Source organism: Balearica regulorum, chromosome 24 (genome assembly GCF_011004875.1).
Source record: "Balearica regulorum gibbericeps isolate bBalReg1 chromosome 24, bBalReg1.pri, whole genome shotgun sequence".
NCBI classification, from domain to species: Eukaryota; Metazoa; Chordata; class Aves; order Gruiformes; family Gruidae; genus Balearica; species Balearica regulorum.
In genome coordinates, this window is record NC_046207.1 from 3,903,376 (window position 1) to 3,921,432 (window position 18,057).

The 18,057-nt window shown below is 59.4% G+C and overlaps 2 protein-coding genes across 3 annotated transcripts; one reads left to right on the forward strand and one right to left on the reverse strand.

Annotated features, from left to right (window-relative positions):
- Positions 1–79: 79 nt before the first annotated feature.
- On the reverse strand, positions 80–1,794 carry LOC142605072 (uncharacterized). 2 transcript variants are annotated; one of them, XM_075775184.1, is made up of 5 exons: positions 1,521–1,794; positions 1,190–1,228; positions 1,001–1,027; positions 544–685; positions 80–436 (listed from the first exon to the last, which is right to left on the reverse strand). In XM_075775184.1, the coding sequence occupies exons 1-5, from the start codon at positions 1,573–1,575 to the stop codon at positions 97–99; spliced, it is 603 nt and encodes a 200-aa protein (XP_075631299.1). In that variant the 5' UTR covers positions 1,576–1,794; the 3' UTR covers positions 80–96. The 2 variants fall into 2 exon arrangements, with proteins under 2 accessions (XP_075631299.1, XP_075631298.1); XM_075775183.1 differs by having other exon boundaries at positions 80–427; positions 1,001–1,054.
- Positions 1,795–2,659: 865 nt separating this feature from the next.
- EZH1 (enhancer of zeste 1 polycomb repressive complex 2 subunit) lies at positions 2,660–17,697 on the forward strand. The gene is made up of 20 exons (XM_075774995.1): positions 2,660–2,733; positions 3,631–3,751; positions 4,347–4,475; positions 4,786–4,905; positions 5,966–6,086; positions 6,703–6,876; positions 7,777–7,879; positions 8,150–8,313; positions 9,161–9,252; positions 10,025–10,205; positions 11,065–11,261; positions 11,723–11,814; positions 12,389–12,429; positions 12,982–13,107; positions 14,102–14,280; positions 14,943–15,038; positions 15,422–15,503; positions 15,657–15,737; positions 16,134–16,218; positions 16,337–17,697. Exons 1-20 carry the CDS (start codon positions 2,723–2,725, stop codon positions 16,395–16,397), a joined length of 2,256 nt encoding a protein of 751 aa, XP_075631110.1. The 5' UTR covers positions 2,660–2,722; the 3' UTR covers positions 16,398–17,697.
- Positions 17,698–18,057: the final 360 nt, after the last annotated feature.

The window sequence follows — 18,057 nt, forward strand, 5'->3', positions numbered from 1 at the left end:
GCAGCCTCACCCCGTGCCACAGGACCCCCTCCATCCCCAGGATGCCCAGCCCCCCCGTCCCTGCTCTGCCCTGTCTCCTCACCCTCGTCCCACTCGTTAGTTCCCAGGGCTGGGAGGGAAAGGGGGTGTTTCCAGCCCCTCGCAGGCACGGGGGCAGGCAGGGGCTGGGCAGCTGCCCGCTGGGGTTTGAGCCCCTTTCCGGGCTCTGCTGAGCGTAAGGGCGGCCGCGAGGGGCACGAGGCAGCCGAGTCCCACGGCCACAGCCATGGCCATCCCGGGGGGCAGCCCGCCCAGCCTGGGGGGCCCGGCCGCCGTGCAGTTGGTGAAGTACTCGGCGTGGACCTGCAGGAAGAAGGCGTCGAGGACGGCGCTGGGCCAGGGACAGGAAAGCAGCTGGGCCAGCAGCTGGGTGCAGCCGGAGAGCTCGCTGTAGGTGCTGCGGAGAGGCGGCGTGAGGCTGGCCTGCCGGGGCGGGGACACGACCACCGCAGCGGCGCCGATCCGAACGTGCATTCGGCACCGCCGGGGCTGACGCCAACCCACCTGCTGATCTGGTCCCAGTAACAGCGGCTGCTCTCAGGGGTGGCCATGAGGGCAGCATGGAAGGGAGCCCAGCAGTAGAGAGAGATCCAGTCCTGGTAGGTGTCCTGGCAGCGGGCTGGCCCCCCCAGCACCTCCGGTGGTTCTGCAGAGCACCAGCCAGACCCTGGGATGCCACCTCACCCCCAAGCCTGGTTTTGAGGGGCTGTTTGAGGTCACCCCTGGGGAACTCTCCCAGCTCTGCCCAGCACACGCCAGGTGCCCCGTTTGCCGTGCGGGAGTTCAACGTGTGACCCTGGGGGTCCAATGCTGGGGCTGCCCGTGGCCGCGGGGCCCCGTGGGATCAGCCACGCCGGGACCTGGGCTCTTGTGAGCCCCAGCACAGATTGCACGGGGACCACCGAGGTCTGTGGGTGGATGGGGAGGACAGCCAGGACTGCAGGAGGGCACGTCTACTCACCGTCCTCGTCCAGGTACAGGTAGTGATCTGGAAGGACAGACGGTGCCGTCGGCACTGGCAGGACCCACGGGACAGTCCGTACCCCCGGGGTACGGACACGGCCTCCGCCAGCAGCAGAGCCCACTGCCACGGCAATGCTGCAGCAGCCGGGGCCAGAGCCGTGCTGGGACAATGGCACCATGGTCTTACCTTCATCCTCAAGGTCCCAGTACTCAGCATCCCCGTGCCCTGCAGCAAGGAGACGCGGGCTGCCAGGGCTGCACAGCCAGAGACAGCCCCAGTGCCCACCCCAGGCTTTGGGGCACGAGCTGGGGTGGTCCCAGCACACCGAGACATCTCCTCCTCCCAGGCCGAGCTGAGCACACCAGAAGTGACCGGGCCAAGGGGCAGGGAAGCGGAGCAAGGAGCTCCAGGCTCTGCCCCACCAGACCCTGTGCCAGACCCCCTGGGCACCTCCACGCAGCCTCAGTTTCCCCGCACTGGGCCGCACCGCGCAGCAGCGGCTCCGGGCTGCCCTTACCCCGCTGGAGCAGAGGAAGGAGCAGGCAGCAGAGGAGCCGCTTCCCGACGAGCATCCTCTCACCGCCGGGACCGCTGCGGCCGAGCTGGGGCTGCGCTCAGGGATTTATTCCGGTCCCCGGCCCGTCCCAGCGCTGCCAGCCCGCTCCCGAGCCAATGCCCGGGAAGGTCGGGGGGACACCGGGCTCCCGCCCCGCCTGACTCAGCGAAGCTCCGAAGATGCGGGGCCCGGGCGGGATGCGGGGCTGCGGGCACGGGCCAGCCCTGCGCGTCCTCTGCCGCCCTCCACCCCCCACCCCCCCTCCGCCGGGGACGCGGAGCCACCGCCCCGGGGCAGCCCCCAGCCTCCGGCCGGCGGGGACCGGGGCAGCCGGCGCTCCGCACCGCGACGTGCGGCGAGGCCGGAGGGGAAGGATGGGGCCCTCGCCGGGGCAGGACCCAGCACCTCCCGCTCCCCGCCGCCGGGGCCCCCGGAGCAGGAAGGCCGCCGCCGACAGCCGCTTCCTGCCCGGCGCCGCCGCGGGAAGCCCGGGGTCCGCCCGGCCGCGGGGACCGGCCCCGCCATCGTCCAGCAGCGATGCGGCACCCGCGTCCCCCCGGGGCGCCGGGCACGTTCCTGGCCCCTCTGCGGCCCCGGCGGCGGGAACCAGGAGGGTCGGGGCCGCCGGAGCCGCCAGGACGCCTCGTCGGGGGGCGCGGCACCGCCGGCCCAGGCTCCCCCCGGGCCCGGAGGGCGGCAGAGCCGGGGCGGGGACGTGCGGTGCCCCGCCAAGGGCTGCCCGCGGGACCGGGCCGGGCCAGCAGCAGGGTCGGGTTGGGGAGAGACCGCGGTGAAACGGGGCCGGGCGCACCCGAGCGTGGGCGGGTACCGGGACGGGCTGGGCACCGAGCTCGGAACCCGTTCCCCGCAGCCGGTGTGTGTGGGGGGGGGGGAGTTCTCTGGACTAAAACGAGCCCGCCCCACGGGGCTCCGCCCGGGTCCTGCCGGTCCGGGTCCGGGCCCAGAACGACCCGTCACCCACGCTCCCCGCCCGTGCACCCCCGGCCCTGCCGGTACCGGTACCGGCGGCGGCGGCGCGAGGGCGGGGCCTGAGACGGGGGCGGGGCCTGAGACGGGGCCGTGGGCGGGGCCGCAGCGCGGGGGCGGGGCCGGTGGCGGCGCAGGCGCGGTTGTGCAGGGGCGCGCGGCCTCCCCCCAGCGCGATGGCCGAGGAGTGAGTGCGGGGCGGGGGCGGGGCCCGGGCCGGCGGGGCGGGGGGGACGGGACGGGGGACCGGGGACCCCCGGGGGAGCGCGGGGTCGAGGCAGCCCCCCGGGGGTGCGGCGGGGTCCCGGCGGTACCGGCTGCGGCCTGGGGGAGCTGCGGCCTCCTGGGGCAGCGGCCGCGCGGGGCGGCGGGGCCGGGACTCGCTTTCCCGTTCCAGCGGTGCCGGCCGGCCTCGGCCCGCTCCGGTGCGTGTCAGCGGCGCAGCCGGGCTGCGGCTCCCGGGGCGGGCCCGTGCTCTGCGCTGCCGCCACCGCAGCCGTGCGGCCCCGCGGGAGGCGCTCGGGCCCGGCCGGAGATGCGGGGGGGGGGGGCGGCCGGGAGCCCCCAGCGCCGTGACGAACCGAGGCCGGGCCCGCAGCGCAGCCCGGGGTGCCCCGGGGCCGAGCCAAGGCCGGGGTTACACCGCGCCCCGCTCCCGGCCCGGCCGGGGGCCCGCACCTCTCCAGCGGCGTGTCCCTGGGCGAGGGCGGGGAACCCGGCGAACCCCCCGGGGCCTCTCGGGGTGCAGCGGGGCGCTGGGGCCGCGGCCCGTTCCGCCGCCCGGGGCAGGCTGTGGCCCCGGAGGGCTCGGGGCCGGGGGTCCGGGGGGCAGGAGCGGCCGGATCCCGGTCAAGACGCTTCGGTCCCTGCCGTGGCCGGCGGCCCCGGGCTTCTCAGCACGCTGCGCGCCGTGGTTGTTCCGACACGGGGCTGGTGCAGATTTACACGTTGTTTTTTTCCTAGTTAAAGTCTGTGATGGATTTAAAATCCACGAGGATTATTTTTTTTTTTTCCCCCTAATAGCACTTATTTGCAGGATTAAGCTCTCCGTTATTTGATGTTTATTCTTTCTGTGTTTTTATAGGAAAATGGAAATCGCCACCCCTCCAACGTCAAAGTGTATTATATACTGGAAAAGAAAAGTCAAGTCTGAATATATGCGTCTTCGGCAGCTCAAGAGGTTTCAGGCGAACATGGGAGCTAAGGTAAAGACATAACGATGGTAGCTCTACCTGTAAGGATATCTCCTAAAGGCTTTACCTCACAGTATTTGAGCAGCTCTCAGATGGGTGCTTCATCCTGCGAATCGCACAGCTATATTTTAGTTGTAAGCTGGGTAAGTGTGAAGAGATCTAACTTCCTCTCACGCTCCGTTATTAGCCTAGAGCCGTGCGGTCAGTGTCTGTTGTACGGACGGAGAAGTCCGTTGGCTGAATGCTCGCATAACCGCAACGAGAGGACTCATTTCCGCTTGTTCTTTAAAGAATCTCTTTGCTTGAACCTTCTCCGTGCTGGTGGGTTTCAGGTGACTTACTCTGATGCTCCTCTCCTTGGCAGGCAGGATTTTCGAAGAGGTTGGCTGGGATCAGGAGTTCTCAAAAGCTACTGGCTGTTGGGCAGATTTTCAGCACAGTTTTGTGCCCGTGTCAATTTTAATTAGAATTTCTTCTAATGAGCATCATCAATTTGAAATGCTCTGCGTGGCATACGCTTTGATACTTGAAACAAAATCTCAGGAGGGGTTTTAGTGTCCTCAACGTGATTTCTTAAATTTTTGAGTGCTGCTTTCTCTCGTTTCAGGCTCTGTTTGTGGCCAACTTTGCAAAGGTTCATGAAAAGACTCAAATTCTGAATGAAGACTGGAAGAAGCTTCGAGTCCAGCCGGTGCAGTTGATGAAGCCGGTCAGCGGGCACCCGTTCCTAAAACAGGTATGGAGCGGAGAAGGGGCACGGCAGCAGGAAGGGTGGACTAGAACCAGGGCTTTGCATGGACCTGTGAGGATACGGGTTCGGTTTTTGTGTGCACTGTCTATGGCGATGTCAGGCCGTACCTCGTGCTCTTCTGAGATGCAGAAATGGGAAAAAAAACCCAAACGGAAGGCCTTTCCCGTGAAAGGAGTCCCAAAGTAGTAGTGAACGCAGGGCTTCGCTGTGTTTGTCCTGAAGCGCGGTTTCCCCCTGGATGCGACCACCTCCCGGGGCGGTTTCCTCACTGCCCTTCTCTATACTCATATTCCAGTGTACTGTGGAGAGCATTTTCCCGGGATTTCCGAGCCAGACGCTGTACATGAGGACCCTGAACACAGTGGCGCTGGTGCCCATTATGTACTCCTGGTCCCCTCTTCAGCAGAATTTCATGGTAGGTAGGAAGGCTCAGGGGTGCAAGATCTCGGTGCGAATAATTATAATTGTTACGTGGTTGTGGAGTGATTATGCCCTCTTCAACCCGCTTGCTTCAAGTGATGTCTGCTCAAGAGATGATGGAAAGTATTGTTTTAGTTGCTTGTTTTGTTGAATCCCATAAAGCAGCCTTGTATCCATGCTGTCTTACCCAGCTAGTCTCTCCTTTACACCTGATTCCTTGATAGGGCCACCATTATTTTACAGGATTCGTGGAGTAAATATGTTTTGGGGTTCTTTTTTTTGGGGGGGTTTTTCCGTAAGATTTTTCTTCCTTTTTATTTCTTAAGCAGGTCCTTTCCTTTGTGACTGGATTACCCTGCTGGTCTCGTCGTAGGGATGCTACCGAGGATTAGTGCCTCTCTCATAGCAGTGCGGGGAGTGATTTCAAAGCGGATTTTGGTGTGGCGTAGTTAGGATTAGGTGGTCTGTGGGTGTAGCCTGGCTCTTTGCCTGGTGTGGGGCGTGAACCTGTTCCTGCAACCTTGCAGGGCTCTCTGCAGCCTCCGGTAGCAGACTGGGGGAGTAGTGACACCGGCGACTGTAATGCAAAGGGTCGGTCGGTGGTGCCATGGCAATGAGGGTCCAATGTCCTTGCTCCTGTGGTTAACGTGAGAGTGCTCCTCAGCTTTGGCTGTGTTCCTCTGGGGAGCGAGTTACCGGTTTGCCTTTCACTGTTCCGGTTCTACTCTGCCTTGAACACAATCTCCCTGATGTTTTTTGGCTGCTTATTATTCTTGGCAATGTGTGTATTTCTGAGTTTCTGTAAGCCTTGGAGGCACAGCTCTTCTTTTATTAAAGCAAATCGCGCTTCACGGGGTCAGGGTTATGCTGCTGGCGTGGGATAACAATGACATATCAGCGATGAGACATCTGAAACCGCAGCCGGGGAGGCTGAACCTTTACTTTGCACTGTGCTGTCTGCAGGTCTGAGTGGTCAGGAGCAGCCGCAGCCGCGCAAGCCTGGCTGGGGATCAGCAAGCGCTGGTTTTCCAAATTGTATCTGATCTCTTTTTCAGGTGGAGGATGAAACTGTTCTGTGCAATATCCCTTACATGGGAGATGAGGTGAAGGAAGAAGATGAAACTTTCATTGAAGAGCTTATTAATAACTATGACGGGAAGGTTCACGGCGAGGAAGGTAACCTGGGAGCAGTCAGCACTGTCCATTCAGTCTCTTGCAAATAACATATCAAAGTAGTTAAGGAGTCAAAAGGTGGCAGCAGTAACCAGCTTTTCTGTGGGAGCTCTTGGAGCAGAACAACATGGCTGCTGTTCTAGTTTGCAAGGACGCAGTCCTGCCTTTTGATACCCCGTGCCGTTCTAAGCCTGGGGTGCTCTGGAGCTGATGCTCTTGTTCACGGGGGTTCACAGGAGTGCTCTGGGGTGCTGAAAAATGTGCTAGGGGTTAGGAGGAGCTCAGCAATCTCGCTTCGCTTGTGGCCTTAGCCAAGACTTTAATCAGTCTTTTCAGAAATGAGAAGCCAGTGTGTTTCCCTGCAGTGCTGCCTACCCCATCATAACTCTGCCTGGAGGGAGGAAGGTGGTGGAAAACTCTGGTATGGCCTGTCCTCAGATTGCTAAAAATGGTGCGCCACTCTTATGACTCTAGCATTAAAATCCCACCTGTCCCTACAAAACTGAGAGGCAGGTTCTAGTTGCTGACAACGTCGTGTGGCTGGTTTGTGATTTACCCCCACGAGGGGTGTAAAAGATGATGGCGCTCCTACAAAGTGGCTGACATCTCTCTGTTTCAGAAATGATTTCAGGGTCAGTCCTCATCAGCGATGCCGTGTTCCTGGAGCTAGTGAATGCCCTGAATCAGTACTCGGACGAGGAAGAGGAAGGACACAATGATTCTGAGGTTAAACAAGAGGATGGGAAAGAGGAGTTGCCAGTCACAAGGAAGAGAAAGCGCATTGCAGTGGAAGGTGGGTTTGGCTACAGAAACTGGGGCTGTGGTGGCCACGTTTCCATCCTGCCCTGCCCGAGTAGCTGGCCAGCGCTCTCCCACCATCACGCTTGGTTATTAATGTGTTGCTAAGGGCAGTAGCCAGCTTGGCAAGTTCTGGTGATAGTTGAAAGCAGAAGGGAGATCGGTTGTTCTCACTGTCCCCTATAGGCAGGATAAAAAATCACCAGCTTAAAGTGTGGGGAGGAAGAATTTAGATGAGTCACATGGAAAACCATTTCATGGGAAGGTTAGCAAAGCAGCGGGGTATTTTCTGAGGGGCTGTGGGATCCCTGGACATTTTGAAGTGCCGGTCTGGCGAGCACCTGTCCGTATGTTTGGAGGTAGATCTGATTCTGCGTAGGCCAGGAAGGTGGATCTTTTCAAATCCCTTCCAGACCTGTTTTCCATGTATTAGTGTTCCACTTCCCTCTCCCATGCCACCTGGAGTTCGTGTTGCATAGAGGAAGCTCTGGTTTGTGGGATTTTTCATGTGTTCTGCATGACCTTAGGAATGCTGACTGGTAGTTTTGTCTTTGTGTTTGGTTTATAGTGATACGGGTAGCACAAATACCAGCACCTCTCGTAGATGTAGAAAAGCATTGTCTGCAAATCCTGTCTTGGTAAAAATAAATAGTAATAGTCCTTAAAAAATCATTAGTACTTCCATCAACACATTTCTGAAAGTGGCAGAGCGTGCTCTGTATCTGGAACTGCCTTCGCCTAGTTGCAGGACAAAAGGTTTATCCATTGTATATGGGATTATCTTTCTGTCTCTTAAAATACAATCCTGAACACGTACTGGAATCGCTCTCTGTGGAAGAAGGAAAGACACGTTCACATCCAGCTTAACTGAGGGATTGTCTCTTCTTTTTCTTAGGTAACAAGAAGTGTTTGAAGAAGCGGTTTCCAAATGACATGATATTCACTGCCATTTCTTCTATGTTTCCTGAATACGGCTTCCCAGATGATATGAAAGAGAGGTAGAAGATCTCTACTTAAGTTGTCTGTTACCTTTATTAGCCACAGTTGAAATCTGTATTTCAGAAAACTGCACTGTGCTCTGACCAGAAAGTAGAGCTCAGCTGGCTGCAGGCACCATGAGCAGAGCGATTTTTGAGCGTTAGAAACGTTAGTTTAGCCTCAAGGTATCTGGGACAGAGTCCTACTGGCCCAGATAGTAATGTAGTCGTGTAAAATGTCCCAAATTAGGAAAGCAGGCACATCCGTGGGTGTTTCTGTTTGTCGAATAGGTACCGGGAGCTCACGGAAGTGTCGGACCCGAACGTGCTGCCGCCGCAGTGCACTCCCAACATAGACGGGCCGTGCGCGAAGTCGGTCCAGCGGGAGCAGTCCCTGCACTCCTTCCACACCCTCTTCTGCCGCCGCTGCTTCAAATACGACTGTTTTCTGCATCGTAAGTGCAGTCTCGGCCGGACGCTTCCCTAGAGCCCTTTTCTCCTCATTTTTCCTCAGTGCTTCGTACCTCTGTACGCCTTGCTTAGTGTCTGTGCTGCAGCCTTTAGAGGGTGGTGCCTCCCCGGAGTTTGCAGTGGAGCCTTAGGAGCTGACAGGTGCCCAGAAGCATTTTGTAAAGACGGCTCCACTCATTTCCTCAAACGGATGGTAAACCGACCTGCGTGGCCGTCCCCTCTTTCTCACCATTGCTCAGCACGCCGCGTTCGAGCCTCCTGGCAGTTTGTGCCAGAAATACTGCCGCGACTAGACTTTACCCTTGCTTTGCAGAAGCTCATCAGGGGAAGGCATGAATGTTTCACTTCCAAAGTCTGGACATGCCCCTGTGTTTTGTTGCCTCACTGGAACTTACAGCTTCATCTTAGTCATGTTCCTGCGGTTTGTCCTGCCAAAGCCTTTTGGATACTGATTAGCTGTTGGACCTGCTGTTTCTCAGGTCTAAGGGCTTCTTTGGAAAGTCACAGGACTCTTTCCAGTGAATTATTTATTAAAAGATATAATATTAAGATCATGTGGTCTTTTTTTTTTTTTTTTCTCAGTCTGAAAGCAGATCTTTTTGCTTCCCAAGCGTTCCCCCAGTGCTGCTGAGTCCTGGGTTGGAGCAGGGCTGGCCGGGGGGGGGGTCCTGCCGCCTCGTTCCCCGCTGCTGGGCGAGCCGCTCGGGCACGCTTGCTGCCTGCCTCAGGCTCCCGCTTACCTTCCTTGAGTTCGTGCTGCGCCTGTCCCTTGCAGTGTGGGGGGAGACTCTTGGAGGATGCTAATAGTAAAGATAACTATTATTTTTTCAGCTTTTCATGCTACTCCTAATGTGTACAAACGAAAGAATAGAGAGACCAAGATCGAGCCAGACCCTTGTGGAGCAGACTGTTTCCTCTGGCTGGTATGTTTCTGCGTTGCTGCTTTTGAAACCACGAGAGAAGTGGCCTGGCCAGCCCTGCTCTGCAGAACTCTGTGGGTCCTTTTCACAACTTTGATGATTTTTTTCAGGATTAGTTCTAAACCTCATTAGATTCAGGGGAGCGTGAATCCAAATACAGAATTTACCAGATGCGTATTTTAGCAAAGCTCCGACGAAGACCAATCTCATAGTTAGCAGATGGGTAATTGTGGTGACGAATGATTTCTCTGGAGTCAGTGCAGCTTTTGAAAAAACGAACCCCAGGTTAAACATGCCGGGGAAGGAATCTACCATATGTGGGGAAGGCTCGAGCTATTTTAGAAATTATATTTCCTACATGCAGCCTAGCTGTGTTAACAGGGACGAGAGCTGCAGATGGGAAGAGGTGGGTGCACTTGGTGGTGTCGGAGCTGGTCGGCTGGCTCAGATACGGGGTGTCCGGGGAGCTGCGGGGCTGGAGCAGAGGGAGAGGCCGGGAGAACTTCATGGCCAGGGCAAGAGGCAGGGCAGCGGACTGGAGGGCCAGGGCCAGGGAGCCTCTTCCGACCAGGCAGCGATGCCGAAAGAAGCAAAGGGGGAATGTGCAGTGCAGGCAGCTGGCAGGGCCTTGGCAGTTGCTGAAGTGACCGCACGTGGTGGTTCTTCCACCTTCTCTTGGTGGTGGCAGGGCAGGGCTTGCCCCAGGGCCTGCGGAAAAGCCTTTCTGTGTTCCCTGGTCATCTGCCACCCGCCTTGTCTTCTGCTCTGGTTGCAGGAAGGAGCCAAGGAGTTTGCTGCGCTGCACAACCCCAGGTCCAAGTGCTCAGGCCGGCGCCGCCGGAGGCACCACGTAGTGGGTGCTTCCTGCTCAAACACCCCGGCTTCCACCATCGCTGAGACGAGGGAAGGCGACAGCGACCGAGACACGGGCAACGAGTGGGCCTCTAGCTCCTCGGGTAGGATGCCAGCCCAGAGACACCCCGCTCCCCTCCTGCGCCGTGAGCAGTAAGGACGGGCGGCACCTCGCAGCTGGGGCTCTCCCTGGCCTGCACGGGGGTCTTGGAGGTCAGAGTTAGCAGACAGAGTCTGGTGTTTCCTGCTGGGCTTAAACAAACACGAGGGACACCAGGCCCTGCCCTTGCTGCTATGAGATTCATTGTCCTCTCCCAGGAAGGAGGAATGTTGCCAGGCGAAGCGAGAGCTTTGCTGGGACCTGCAAAGCCAAGAGCCCTCGGCTCTGAGCGCCTTGCTTGGCCGTGCACGAGGGAAGTGCCCCTGGCAGGGCAGTGCCCAGGCAGCGCTTGTCCCTGCCGTGGCATAGAGCAGTGGCCGGGAGCTGGCGAGGCGGGGGCTTGTCCGTGGACCTGCCGGGGCGAGCGCTTCCTTGGTACCGCAGACAAACACCGAGCTGCTGCTGCCACGCCAGGGGAAGTGGTGGTGGCCAGGGCAGAATGAGCTCCCGAGGGGCAGAGGGCTCCTGTCCATCTGGGTTGGAACGTCCCGTGTCGGGTGGGAAAGAAGAGAAGTGGCTTCCTCGTCCTCAGGCCTCTCTGGTGCTGCTGCCCTGGTCAGGGTGCTCCCTCCTGGGCCAGCCCTGGAAGGGGAAGGTGGCGCGGTGGCTCTGGTGCTGCCTTGCTGCCAAGGGGCCAGCGCCACCGTCCCAGCTGGATGCCCCAGGCCAGCGGCAGGGAGCGCGGTGCAGGGGCCAGGGCGAGGTGTCGGGCGCTTCGGGGGGACCACTGCCCTCGGGAGCTGTGACGGCGAGGGTGCGTTTTCCCACGTTGTGTTTGGCCTAACATCTGCCTTTCCTGCCAGAGGCAAACTCCCGCTGCCAGACCCCTACCAAGCAGAAGCTGAGCCCGGCCTCCTCCCAGCTGTTCGCGGTGGAGACGCCGCAGGAGCCCGTCGAGTGGACGGGAGCCGAGGAGTCGCTCTTCCGCGTCTTCCATGGGACCTACTTCAACAACTTCTGCTCCATTGCCAGGCTGCTGGGAACAAAGACGTGCAAGCAGGTGGGTGCCTGGAGAGGGCAAGCGCTGCAGCGCCTGGCCCGGCGGCAGGAGGGAGGCCTTGGCCCCTGCTTGCTTGATGGTTTTTTGTGGTTGGTTTTTTTTTTTTCTGCCACAAACTGCCTCGAGGAATGTGTTGCGTCGACACTTCGTGGAGTTCAGTGTTGTTACTTTGCAGTACTGCCGCTGTTGCAGAGCGAGCCCCGTGCATGCCCGGTGCTCTGAGCTTTCTCCAGAGCGCCTTGTGTGAGGCCGGGCGCGCTGGCAGGGCGGGCATCTTGTTTCCCAGGCAAGAGGAGCAATGACAGCCGTGGTCAGTGAAACTGGAGGCAGAACTGCCTGCTTACTGGTCCAGGACTGGGAGCCCCCCTGTGTGTGCTTGCTTACACCCTATTTATGCTTTAGATAAAAACAACTTGAGGACACTGAACCTTATTCTTCTTTTTGCTTCTGTTCTTTGCTAGGTCTTTCAGTTTGCAGTGAAAGAATCACTCATAACAAAACTGCCAACAAATGAATTAATGAATCCATCCCAGAAGAAGAAAAGGAAGCACAGGCAAGTGTTGAACAAGCTTGTTTTGTTCTTAAAATGCAACCAGATCTACTGCTTTTTGTGCCAAAGCATTCCTGGTAATCCCCATCTGGCTCCCATCTGCGCACACGTCCTGCTGTCGCACAGGGCTGCTGGCTGGCCCCCGGCCCGTCTCCCCGGTGCTGCTGCCCTGGCTGGGAGGCTCTGCGGCCCCGCGGCCCCGGGCTCAGCCCCGGAGGAGAGGGCAGCATGGTGCCTGGCTGCAGTGCCGCACTGCTGCGTGCGTGCCGGTATCACAGCAGCCTGAGCCTCAGCTCCCTGACTTATAACCCGCTTTTTGTGTGCTGCTCCCAGTGTGTCCAGTATCATTCTGGCTCCAGCACTTGCCTTAAATAACTTCTGCTGTAGCTGTGTTGTTCTCATCTTTTCTCCGCTTTATGGCCGGCCGGTGGTTATTAACGCGTGAAGCTGCCAGACAGCCTCTCAGAACTCGCCTGTCTGCCGCTGCCGCGCTGACTGGTGGTGCCGAGCAGTCGTGGCCAGCTGTTCCCGACAGAGGCTCGCGCGTCCCCTCAGACCCTCTCTGCTTCTCTTCCAGGCTGTGGGCTGCACACTGCAGGAAGATTCAGCTGAAGAAAGGTAACGTTTGCTGTGGCTGTGTCACGCGAGGTTTGCGAGGCTGCTCGCCTGCGGGATTGAGTTTTCTGGCTCTGACTCGTGCAGCGGGATGGCTGAATCCTGCTCTCCAGGATGGCCGAATCCTGTTCTCCGGGACAGCCAGGTCCTGCTCTCCAGCCTGCAGCTGCAGCAGCGCAGCGGGGGAGCACCTCCCCTCCAGCTGGACTCCTTGGGGTGCCATGGGCCGGCCCCGCTGCGGCTGTGCCATGGGAATCGCCACCGTGCCAGTGCTCTCGCTGAGGCTGTGCATGCGGTGCGGTCTTGCTCCAGGCAGAGGGAAGGCTGGGGTTTGGCGTGCAGCCCTGCCGTGAAACGGGCTGCGCAGGGCAGAGTGTGCCGTGTGTCGGTGTTCGCAGCCAGGTGTCTGCCGGAGCTGGGTGCTGCTGGGCTCCCTGCCCTCTGCATGCAGACGAGGAGCTTGCACCGTCTCTGCTCCAGAGCCCTGGGCATGCTGCTTTCAGGCGTTTCTGCAATGTGCGGCTTCTAATCCGGGCATTTCTCCTCTTGTTCTAGATAATTCGCCTACCCAGGTGTACAACTACCAGCCCTGTGACCACCCTGAGCATCCCTGTGACAGCTCCTGCCCTTGCATCATGACTCAGAATTTCTGTGAGAAGTTCTGCCAGTGCAACCCTGACTGTAAGGAGAAACCTGGGACTATCGGGCAGGAAAGCAGCCAGCTCTCCTGACACAGATCAGAGGGAGGGTGCAGAGCTGGGATTTTCTGGAGGCCTTCTTTATTCCTGCATTCACTGCAGCAGTTTGATTAGCAGTCTGCTAAAGTCCAAGGGGAAACTGTTCCATGCTGCCCCGTGACTCTCAGCAGCTGAGATACGTGCTCTTGTTGGAGAATGCTTGTCTGTGTGTCCGTATCCAGCATCGACAGCCCACGGGTGATGCTGCTGGTTCCCTGAGAGCACGATGTGTGGCCAGCAGTTAGGATGGGAGTTGCGTCGCTGCTCTGCCACGGTTATTTTTCCTCTCTGGCCTTCCATTCCCAGCTCTGCAATGGAGATAGCCACACTTGGCCATGTCGGTGGGGCTTCCGAGGGTGGATTCGTTAAGGGTTATGACGCAGCTTGGGGCTGGAAGGGTTACATGGTGACAGGGAGCCAACTCTCTGTACTGATCTGTTATGTTTATATTATCAGAGTACTTTATTTTCAAACTGTACGTAATTAGTCCCAAGAGGTAGATCAGCATCTCCAGCCACGCAGGTGGGGAGGACCCTGTGCGTGGTCTGTGCTCTGCTAAGTGCGAGCGCTGCTCAGACCTCCCGCGCACACAGAGTGTTTCCACGATTTGCTTCCAACTGCCTCGCGTTCACTTTGTCTCGTTGTGTTGGTAGCTTTGGGGGGCAGGAAGGCGTTCTGGGGATTCCTGTCTCCGCTGCCCAGAGCAGAGCGGCTGTCGAGCTCTTTATTAGCACAAAGGCACCTTCCTTATGTTAGCGGGGCGGTGGGCAGGCAGCGTGGCCCTGGGTCACGAACAGGCTCGGTTTCCATACCTGCCCGGGGCCTGCCAGGGTGAGACCTGGCTCGGGAGGAGCTTTTGTGGGGCAGGGACACTGCACGGCCCCTCTGTTCTCTGAAAAAAACCTCACGATGCAAAACCATGGGCTGTGTTGCTGCAGGTCAGAACCGCTTCCCAGGCTGCCGTTGTAAAACCCAGTGCAACACCAAGCAGTGTCCGTGCTACCTGGCCGTGCGGGAGTGCGATCCGGACCTCTGCCTGACCTGCGGGGCTTCGGAGCACTGGGACTGCAAGGTGGTCTCCTGCAAGAACTGCAGCATCCAGCGAGGTCTCAAAAAGGTATTGACAGCAGCGTGGCTCTTGGGCTGCTGGCAGGGGCTGCCTCGGGGTAGAGCTGATAAACAGCTCCTGCTGCGTGGGAGAGGGTGTGCGAGCCACCCGCGGCTGTCTGAGCGAGGAGGTCTGGAAGAGAAGCTGCTTTGCCCCAGGCTTCCGTAGCGCTGAATCTGGCGTATGGATTATGGATGTGAAAATCAGGAGAGGGAGTTACGTGAGGAAGGGTGAGAGCAAGGGAGTGTAAAAAGTGACTCCAGAGGAAGGTTAGGTCTTGAATTCTGCTGCTCAGGGCAAGGGATTGCATGTAAAAAAGACAACAATGCAGAGCAAGATGCAAATTAGTGAGTGTCCAGTAATGTGCAGCTCCAGCCTAATGGTGCTATGACGTGTGAGTCGGTCGGGAGCCCTGTGTCGCCCTAAACCGGGGGATGCTGGATGGACACTGGCTCCCCTTTGCTCCTTGACCCTGTGATGTTGGGACTTCGAGCGTGGCAGCCAGCACAGCACCGCCGTTCCCGGGCACTGCCCTAACCCCGTCACGTGGAGCCGTGCCGGGAGGTGGAGAGCTTTTCCCTGCTGCTTTCTGGCCTGCCTGATGCAGGGGGTGTGATCTGGGGGCAGCCGGCTTGCCAACCATAACAGTTTTCTTTTCACCTTGGCTCCAGCATTTGTTGCTGGCACCATCGGATGTTGCCGGCTGGGGGACTTTCATCAAGGAATCCGTGCAGAAGAATGAGTTCATCTCCGAGTACTGTGGTGAGGTCAGTGCTTCTGTCCGTGCTGGGGGTGCTGCTATGCTGCGTGCTCGGGAAGCGGTGTTTAGTGGCGGTGCTTCCTTCGGCTGCGGGTCCGGCGGGGCAGCGTGCCTTCCCCAGCTCGGCCGTGGCTGCGGGCTCACTCTGACAGGTTTAGAGATTGAATCTTGCACCATTTTGGGATCCATCTCGGTACCTCTAGGCCGTCCACCGTGGAGGAGCGTGTCGTGTATGTGCTGCTCCCGGCAGCCCAAGCTCTTGTCTCTGCTCCATCCCTGGGAGCCCTGGCGAGCTCCCCGCTGGGGTGGGAGGGTGTTTCCAGGAGGTGGGCGAGCCCCGCTCCTCACAGCGATCCTGGCTGTGTCTCTCAAGGCGTTCTCCTTCTCCAGCTTATTTCACAGGATGAGGCTGACCGGCGAGGGAAGGTCTATGATAAGTACATGTCCAGCTTCCTCTTCAACCTCAACAACGGTAACTCGCCTGGGGCTGCAAGGGCTGGAGGGGACTTGGGCTTCCTGGCGGGGGGCTAGTGGCCAGGTGGGCAGTCTCAGCCCATCTCTCGCCTGAGCAGCAGGCCTCTCTCTAAACTATGGTTTTCTTCTTTTTTTTTTTTTTTCTCAATAGATTTTGTTGTTGACGCCACCCGCAAAGGAAATAAAATCCGCTTTGCCAATCACTCGGTGAACCCCAATTGCTATGCCAAAGGTGAGATATCCCTGCCCAGGCAGATCTCGATGGGGGAAGGTTCCTTGGGGTCCTGCTCAGCTCCAGGATCGCAGCGGATTCTCCGGGGTCCCAAGTCTCTCTGAGCCTGTGGGAGCTGCAGAACTTCAAAGACCTGGACAAAGTCTCCTCCTCTCTGCAGCAAATCACATTCCTGCTGGCGAGGGCCCCGCTCTGCGGTGGCCTCGGCCTCGCAAGGAGGGATCGCTGCTGGAGAGCGGCTGGGAGCTCCCCGGGAAGCACCCCGTTCCTGCTGGGCAGGAGCTCGGGTCCCGTGGCCCCGGGGGCCATCAAGTGGCCAGGAAGGGCAAAAGTGCTGCGAGACCTCCTCACCTGAGGTAGAGCTGCACGTCTCTCATGTCGTCTTTCTGGTTGCAGTTGTGATGGTGAACGGAGACCACCGGATAGGGATCTTTGCCAAGAGGGCCATCCAGGCGGGAGAGGAGCTCTTCTTTGACTACAGGTACCTTGGGGAGCGGCCAGCTGGGGGCTGGGGTGCAGGATTGACCCCGCTTTCTGAGCACACGTTTGCGGGGAGCGCGGGAGGCCATTACAGCAGCCGTGACTTTCCTGTCTTACAGGTACAGCCAGGCAGACGCCCTGAAGTATGTCGGCATAGAGAGGGAGACGGATATCATCTAGGCTCTGTGCGGGGCGGTCCCCAGCACACCTTGCCTGCTGCACCTTGTAAGCAATGCCATGTTTGCTTCACGCTGACATGACTGCTGCTCTTCCCGTTGCTGTGTGTGTCACAAGTGCTACTTTCCATCCAGACGCCCGGAGAGAGACTTGGGGCAGGAGTGTGAGCGGCTGCTGCCCGGGCAGCAGCTTTGCCAGCCCTGGGCTGGGGCAGGCGCCGGAGCCTTGTGCTGCGGGCGGTCTCCCGGGTTGGAGGGAGCCCATGGACCAAGGCAGCTGGGGCTTGAAGAAAAGCAGTGGTGCAGGAGGAGGGACAGCCACGAATTCTCAGGCTCTTTCTATTTTCTGCCGACTGCTGGAAGAACAAGAGCGGGTGAGGTACCGCCTGCACCGAGACCCGGGGCAGAGGGGCTGGTGCTCCCCTCCAGCCCTGTCCCCTGGGGTAAACTCTGGTCTCGGGTGCTACCTCTTGCTGCCTGTTTTGTCCCGTTGACGAGGACAGCGACAGGGTTGGAAGCCATAGACCTGCGGCTGCAGTGGTCCCCGCGCCCCAGGCTGCTGCCCCTGAGGCCGTTTCCCCTCTGCCCCAGCTGGCTGGGGGACAGAGACCGCCCAGCCGTGGCACGGTGTCTGGGCGTGGGGAGAGCAGCACTATGCAAAAAGTCACTTTGGGTAGGGACGCCACTGAGCTGGTTAGAGACAATGTTATGGGGATGCTGCTGCAAGCACAAGAGGACTCCAGAGGCAGCAGGAACCCGTGAGCCTGAGGAAGCCCTTCCGGCCTGCGGCGTTTTCTCATGGCTGGTGGGCTCCTGCCCGTCCCCAGCTGCTCTGCTGCCTGGCGCTGCCGGGGCTGGCACGTGGAGGCTTCTGCCGAGCAGCTTTGGGGCTGTTGGGGGGACTCCCGCAGACCGGTGGGGGCTGCACCCACAGCAGGAGATGGGCCTTGGCCACCCCCCGTCCAGGCACATGCTTCCTGACCACACGATACCAGAGCCGGCTCCTCCACCCTCATCTGTCAGGACAGTCCCTTTCGGAGCAACACGGGCTCTGTGGGAGGTGTCGGGTGCTCCAGGAGCCCTCAGAGCAGGTCCCCTCGGGGCGAGTGCCTTTTGTTGCTGTGCCGAGGTTTGAACAGGGCGTAGAAGACCTGCCGCTGCCTGCGGTGACCCAGGGAAGGCTCCTCAGAAACCTGCCTAAGGGCTGCTGACACCCCGGTCCTGGCCCCGGAGATAAAGGGGAAACGTTCTCTGACAGGGTGAGGTTTGGCCACAGCGCCCCATGCAAAAAGAAAAAGAAAAAAGCACTTTAATCCTTCTCAGCCGGCAGCTGGGCCCTGTGTGCCGGCCAGGGGCTGTGGGGAGGAGGGACCGCAGCCACCCCAGACGGCTGTCGCTCCTCAGCAGCACCTTCGCAGGGACGTTGCTCCAGACCTGGGCTGGGGCAACCTGGATGGGGGCTCTTCCCTGAGCGGGGCACGGCCCTGGGGTGACCCGAGGGATGGGGCTGTCTTGTAGGAGCTGCACGTGCTGCCAGCCGGCTGCCCGGCCTGACGCTGGGTGCCGCAGGGTGCTCCGCTGGGTGTCCAGCGCTGGGCTCCCGACGTGGCACCAAGACGGTTCCTCTGGTGAGGAGCCCGGCTGATCACCGCCGTGAGGGGGGC

What these genes read in the sequence shown, in the direction of transcription:
- LOC142605072 (XM_075775183.1), bottom strand. Translation starts at nt 1,575, where the DNA reads ATGCTCGTCGGGAAGCGGCTCCTCTGCTGCCTGCTCCTTCCTCTGCTC. An exon ending in CCTTCCTCTGCTCCAGCGGG is followed by an intron (nt 1,229 to 1,520) that starts GTAAGGGCAGCC and finishes TCCTTGCTGCAG; the next exon opens with GGCACGGGGATGCTGAGTAC. An exon ending in CTGGGACCTTGAGGATGAAG is followed by an intron (nt 1,055 to 1,189) that starts GTAAGACCATGG and finishes GGGTCCTGCCAG; the next exon opens with TGCCGACGGCACCGTCTGTC.
- EZH1 (XM_075774995.1), top strand. An exon ending in ATACGACTGTTTTCTGCATC is followed by an intron (nt 8,314 to 9,160) that starts GTAAGTGCAGTC and finishes TTATTTTTTCAG; the next exon opens with CTTTTCATGCTACTCCTAAT. An exon ending in GAGCTCTTCTTTGACTACAG is followed by an intron (nt 16,219 to 16,336) that starts GTACCTTGGGGA and finishes CCTGTCTTACAG; the next exon opens with GTACAGCCAGGCAGACGCCC.